Source organism: Sinocyclocheilus anshuiensis, unplaced genomic scaffold (assembly GCF_001515605.1).
Source record: "Sinocyclocheilus anshuiensis isolate Anshui unplaced genomic scaffold, SAMN03320099.WGS_v1.1 scaffold163, whole genome shotgun sequence".
NCBI lineage: Eukaryota > Metazoa > Chordata > Actinopteri > Cypriniformes > Cyprinidae > Sinocyclocheilus > Sinocyclocheilus anshuiensis.
The window spans coordinates 1,291,778-1,298,612 of record NW_015548223.1 but is presented as its reverse complement, the minus strand read 5'-3'; the positions used below and the strand labels follow the sequence as shown (position 1 = coordinate 1,298,612).

Below are 6,835 nucleotides of genomic sequence, written 5' to 3'. Positions count from 1 at the left end.
TGGAAGACCAAACAAAGTAGTTTCACTTTCACAACGAAGCACACAGCGTCTCCACAACATGGCGGCCGCAACAATAGTACAGCGAGAATAAAAGTTACGCCTTCTTTCTTTGCGTGAACATTTGGGCGGCGTTATGCAAATCTTCCCACATAGTGAGGTAGATATGTGGGGGCGTGTTAGAACGAGCCGTTTTAGGTAGGCGTGGCTGACTCTTAACTTTTATAAAGAATATCTCTTTGGATTTGAGACTTTAGTCTTTGCAACTTTACAGATCTTCTTTATGCACCAAGAGCTTGTAACACTCCAAAGAGAAAGGAAAAATTGAAATCGCATCATATGACCCCTTTAAAAGAAAATTGAATAAGTACATTTAAAGACCATTTTATTATTTACCTGAAATTAATTTAATATGCTTGGATTTACCAAAGTCTTGCAATCAAAAGTCAGACATCTCAAAATGAAATCAATTAAATTCTCCAAGGACCGAATGATCAGAGCTGCTCAACGTTCATTTTGTATTTCTATACTCTTACTATATGTTCATAATTTGTGTCTGTTTGTTTCTAGGAACTGAGACAAAGTTTATGCATAAACTAAAAACATAAACCTGTTATGAATGAGCAACACATTTTTCCTCTGAGTGTCAGTGTATATTTTGGCACCTGTATTGAATTCCACATGATGTCTTCATGTTTCTAAAGCACCTAAAGCTGGTCTGAGAGCTGTTGTGGTGAGTAATCTCTGTGTCTCAGTCGGCTGGTGTTTGCTGTTTGGAGATGTTTGCTGGTTCTCCATAAGCCCATTCAGACCCGGCTGCGCTCCACAACTTTGGTGGCGGCAAATGAGGGATAAATTATTGTTTGTGTTTGTTACATTTCTGATCTATAGCAAACAAATACACAGAAAGGACCACTGCACTGCGTCAATCAAAACCACTACATATTCACACACATTTAGACATAAAAGAGACCAAAAACACCAGATGCATATTCTTCTTCTCTTGTTAATTTCCATATTATTAGTCAAACAATCCCCTGTAAAAAAAGAAAAAGAAGTGTGCATAATTGTATTTAATGTGCACTTAGTGTACTTAAAAGCACTTAAGTGTACTTAAAAAGCTTAAGTTTTTTTTTAAGAAAATAATATTTCCATTCTTTACTTTTCATGTTTAACTCTGTTAATTGCGATTTATTTGTAATTGTTTGTGAAATGTACTAGTAATTTCTGCGTGAAAATTGTTTCTACACCTTTTTTTCCCAGTTTTTTTACTCTTTTTTTAAACACAATGAATCACTTTTAGAAGTGCACTTTGTAATAATGTAACAATACATATTGAAATTTAAAATACATTTTAAGTCATTGTTTTAATAATAATTTGTCATGCTTTAAAGAAGTACACTTATTTTGATGTGTTGACTAACATACTAAAGCAAAGTTCTTTATTATAATTGTAACTGATATTCGATACTACATTTAAAATTAACATATTTAGAATATACTAAATTGCAAATGTGAAATTAAAAACACAACTTTTAATAGAAATTACGTTAAAATATATTTTAATATATTTCAAAATATATAAAAAAAACATATTTCAATGACAATAGAAATAATTATGGAATTATATAAAAAGATGTACTTAAGTCCCACTTAAGTGGGTCAAAAAAGCAACTAATTTCATTTAATATAAATTTAAACTATAATGTATTTTAATTTCTTTGTTATATAAATAACATGCAATTAAGTGTCTGAAATCATTACATTCAGTTCACACTTTAGTATAGTCTTAAGTATGTTATTTCCATAATAATTGCTCTTGTTAAAACTAAAATTATAATAAAATAATATTATATTAAAAATAATAAAATAATATTATAGTAGTATGATATTATATAATAATAATAAACATATTAAAAGGTTACTTGTTCACAAGGGATCACTAGTACTATTGCTCATAAACAAAAAAAAATTTTGGTGTAGGATTTACTTTGAAACAGTTTACACTAGTAAATTTCACAAAAAAAAAAGAAACAGCAAGTAACACATTGAATTAAACATTAAATTTTGAAGTAGAAAACTGAAATTGTATTTTCTTGTAAAACGTGCTCCAAAAACCTTGTTTTAATTAAAAAAAAAAAATGTGAGTGCCGTTCTGACAAAGATCAAATAGGTTTCTATTTGAATATATTTTAAATTGTAATTTTCAGCAGCTTCAGTGTCACACAATCCTTCAGAAATCATTCTAGTATGCTCATTTTGGATTTCTTTTTTTTTTTTTTTTTATGTTGAAAGCATTTGTGCTGCTTCATAATTTTGTGGAAACCTTAATTGATTATGGTTGATTAAATTAACTTAATTGATTAAAATCCATTTTTTTCAGGATTCTTTGATGAATAGAAAGATCAAAAGAACAGCATTTATTTGAAATAGAATCTTTTGTAACATTATAAATGTCTTGGCTGTCACTTTTGATCAATTTAATGCATCCTTGCTGAATAAAAGTAGCAATTTCTTTCATTATTTTGAACTGTAGTGTATATACAATACAATAATAGTGCAGCTAAAAGAAAAGAGTGGAAATGTGTGAGTTCGTATTGAGATCTTTGTCTTTTCATTGCAAACCTTGTGATTTTGGCAAATTTCTGCATCGTTTGAGATCTGAAATCTAAAGTCTACCGAGGGTTTTTTTTCTCAGGAGAAACATCTGAGAAGCAGGAGATGTCAGCAGAAGTCTCCTTCAGTGCTGTCTGGGAGAAACAATAGAGATATTAATGAGAACTCATCTGTGATTTTTCCTTCCTGTGGGTCCGTCGCTGAATATTGACTCTTTTATGCGTCTCACCTCATGATACCATCATATCTGGAGGCTTATTAAAAATCTCTTTCAAAGTCATAATCATGAGCGCGGCACCGCTGGGGCGTCCGGTGTCAGTCACGCATTGATCTGTGTGCCTGTGATATTTATGGATGAAATTTATTGGTATGGGAGAAGACCGAGCTCTGAGGGAAGATCTGCTTAATGCTTCAAAATGATTGAGCTTTGCAGCGAGTCTCACGCCAGGGGGTTTGAGTATTAATCCAAGAAGTGACTCGCTCTTGTGCTTCTCTGTTTCACATTGTACTTCAGATAATTACGACAGGAGGTCCTGCTATGTAGTGTACAGTGTGTCATTTTTAAAAACTGTTTATGTATTTGGTTTAGCACTTATTTGTGATTGATGAGCTAAAATCGATGATCTAACCTACTTTACACAAGTTTGGTGTGTGTACAATTTTTTTAAGTGTTTTTGAAAGCAGTCTCTTTTGCTCACCAAGGCTGCATTTATTTGATTAAAAATACAGTACAAACAGGAATATTGTGAAATATTATTACAATTTAAATGAACTTTTTTCTGTGAATATATTGTAAAATGTAATTTATTTCTGTGATGCAAAGCTGAATTTTCAGCATCATTCCTCCAGTCTTCAGTGTCACATGATATTCAGAAATCATTCTAATATGCTGATTTGCTACTCAAGAAACATTTCTGATTAATATCAATGTTGAAAATAGTTGTGCTGCTTCATATTTTTGTGGAAACTGTGATACTTTTTTTCAGGATTCTTTGGCATAACATGCACTAGTCAATTGTGCACAATAAGACCAGAAACATGTTTTAAGAAAGTAAACAGCATCGATTTATGTTTTGTTTCTCCTCATCAGGTTGTTTGCAGCCAAATGCAGTGGCTGTCTGGAGAAGATCGCTCCCACTGAGTTTGTGATGCGCGCACTAGAAAGTGTGTATCATCTAGGCTGCTTCTGCTGCTGTGTGTGCGAGCGACAGCTGTGTAAAGGAGACGAGTTCGTCCTGAAGGAAGGACAACTGCTGTGCAAGAATGACTACGAGAAGGAGAAGGACTTACTGCACGCGGTCAGCCCGAACATGTCTGACTCCGGTGAGATCAACGCTTTCCTTTCCTCTCGTCTCGTATGCTCTCCATGGAAAGGTGATATTAAAAAGTTTGTTTCTGTAGACAAAAGTGAGGATGAAGATCTGGACTTGAAGCCGGAGAAAGGAGCAGGAGGTCAGGTCAAAGGAGCCGATGACGGCAAAGACCCACGCAGACCCAAGAGACCTCGCACCATCCTCACCACCCTGCAGCGGCGCGCGTTCAAGGCCTCCTTTGAGGTGTCATCCAAACCATGCCGAAAGGTGAGAGCATCCTTCAGAAGATTTCTAGAGGGAAAACAACCAAATGAACCCATTTCAGTTTTTGAATATGCAACCTGTGCTTACTGTAGAGGCACAGGTTCCAGTTTTATACTAATCCATTATTATACAGCAGTCTATGGACTATCTGATGCACATCGCATGTAAAAATGAAAAAAAAAATAATGGACCATCTGATGCATATTGCATCTAAAATTGGCAAAAACTATGAACAATCTGATGCATATTGCATGCAGTATAAAAATTGCACAAACTATATGGATCATCTAATGCTTATTGCATGTAAAAATGGCAACAACTATGGATCTTCTGAGGTGTATTGCATGTAAAAATAACAACTATATGGAGCATCTAATGCATACTGCATCTAAAATTGGCAAAAACCTATGGACCACATTATGCATTTAGCATGGAAATATGGCTAAAACTATGGATCTTCTGATGCATATTGGATGTAAAATTGGCAAAAACTGTGAACCATCTGATGTGTATTGCATGTAAAAATTGCAAAAACTCTGGACCATCTGATCTGATGCGTATTGCTTCTAAAATTGAAAAAAAAAAAAAAAAAACCTATTGACCACATTATGCATATTGCATGTAAAAATAGCAAATCTCATGAGTTGTAAAAAATGTAAATGTGAAAATGTAAAAAATGGCAAGCACTTCATGCCAGTGGTCAAATGCCTGGGTATGTGAGAGTACTTCAGATGAAGTAATATGTTCCTGTTATTTCAGGTCAGAGAGACGTTGGCAGCTGAAACCGGTCTAAGTGTTAGAGTCGTTCAGGTGTGGTTTCAGAACCAAAGAGCAAAGGTGAGCATGTTCAGCGATCTTAACTGAGCCTAAGTCAGGGGTTTTCAGTTCTTTAGATGCCATGGATGCCCAAATATCATTATAGGAATGCACATCCTAAAATGTAAAAGGCAGCTATATATATACAGCTATATAAGACCCTATTTATACTGTGAAAAATAATATTATAAATATTTGTGTAATTTACATAAAATAGTAAATAAAAAATACTAAAATAACACTACCTGAGAGTCCCCGAACCCTGGTTTGTAAACCCCTGGCCTAAATAACTCTTTTATATGGTTCAATATGCATAAAATCTTTTATGATCTTAAAAATTATTCAATATTTGTCTGTTCCTCTTTTTACGGTCAGATGAAGAAATTAGCACGCCGACAACAGCAACAACAAGAGCAGCAAAACCCTCAGAGACTCGGACAAGGTACTAAACACACACACACAAATGCGACAGAGCCAACATATGCAAGTCTTTAGCAGTTTTAACCCTGTTTTATGTTTCTAATAACTCATCTCTCTGTGTGTTTTCTGCAGATGTGATCTCAAGCCGAATGGAGAATCTGATGAACTCTTATACGCCACTGGCTCCGCCTCCACAACATCAATTAGTCTCCATGGAGACCAACGGATACAGCACAGACCCGTTACAGCATGGTCTGACCCCTCCGCAGATGCCCGGAGATCACATGAATCCATACGGTGAGTGCAGAATGCATCGAGAAACAAGTAATCCTGCATGCGCTTTATCTGGAGGGATGTTACCACAGCAAACCTCATGTCCCGTTGCATTTCTTCTGAATGATATTGAACAGAAGCATCTGCTAATGCCACGTATGGGCCCAATAAAAATAAATCTGCCATTAAACTGTCTTCACCCTTATGTAACAGTGTCAATTAGTTTTTGAGAAGCCTATAAAATTACACTATAAAATTACACACAGCGCTCCCGAGAAAGTGAGCGTGGATCTGCTGCCTTCACACGCGCACGATTACACATTGATGAGAGCGTTTTGTCCTGCTGCGAGTTGACGCAAATGAGTAGTTTATGTGCTCTTTTATATAACGGTTTATAGTCAGTTACAGCTTTGAAAAGCAGTTGAGAGTCTGGTGGGTAATCATATTTCTATGGCGTACAGTAAACTGCGTCCTTGAGGACTGAACAAACTCTTTGTACTAAAAGCTTCTGTTCAATGAGTTTACAATATTTGTTTATTGGCTGTGCTTGCTAAAACTTTTACTGTCACTATTAGAGATCGATTGATACTGCTTTTTCATGGCCAACACCAAATTTTTATATACTGTATATATATATATTAGGGATGCACCGATACCACTTTTTCCAGTACTCGCCCGATACCAATACTTTTATTTTTGGTACTTGCCGATACTGAGTACCGATACCAATATTTTTATTGCATTTGTACATTTTTTAAATATTGGGTACAGAAACCAAAAGAGTATGTATAATGTTAGTTGGTTAACTTCATTTATCAAATAGATACAGTCAAACCAAAATTTATTCTGACACCTTCAACATTTCTCACATTATCACAGTTTATTTGCTATAGTTTTAGAGTTAAACTGTGTCAGAACAAATTCATCTTGATAATGTTCGATAACTTTGATAGAAAGGTATGTAATAGATTACAGTCAACCAAAAATCAGACAGCTGTTAGTTTGACAGTATTTACACAACTATCAATACTTAGTCGGGCAGCCCTTAGCCTTAATGACAGCCTGTAGTCTCCTGGGCATGCTGTCAACCAGCGCTTCATGCATTTTTTTTCCCAGACTCGGTCTGAATAATTTTT

The 6,835-nt window shown here is 35.0% G+C and overlaps 1 protein-coding gene across 1 annotated transcript in view; it reads left to right on the top strand.

Annotated features, from left to right (window-relative positions):
* The window catches only part of LOC107654328 (LIM/homeobox protein LMX-1.2-like), a 68,000-nt gene that overhangs the window by 54,667 nt on the left and 6,498 nt on the right, over positions 1 to 6,835 (top strand). The window contains exons 3-7 of the mRNA XM_016441366.1: positions 3,704 to 3,936; positions 4,015 to 4,193; positions 4,950 to 5,027; positions 5,382 to 5,448; positions 5,559 to 5,723. Coding sequence (XP_016296852.1) covers positions 3,704 to 3,936; positions 4,015 to 4,193; positions 4,950 to 5,027; positions 5,382 to 5,448; positions 5,559 to 5,723 — 722 coding nt within the window. The remainder of the gene's footprint in view (positions 1 to 3,703; positions 3,937 to 4,014; positions 4,194 to 4,949; positions 5,028 to 5,381; positions 5,449 to 5,558; positions 5,724 to 6,835) is intronic.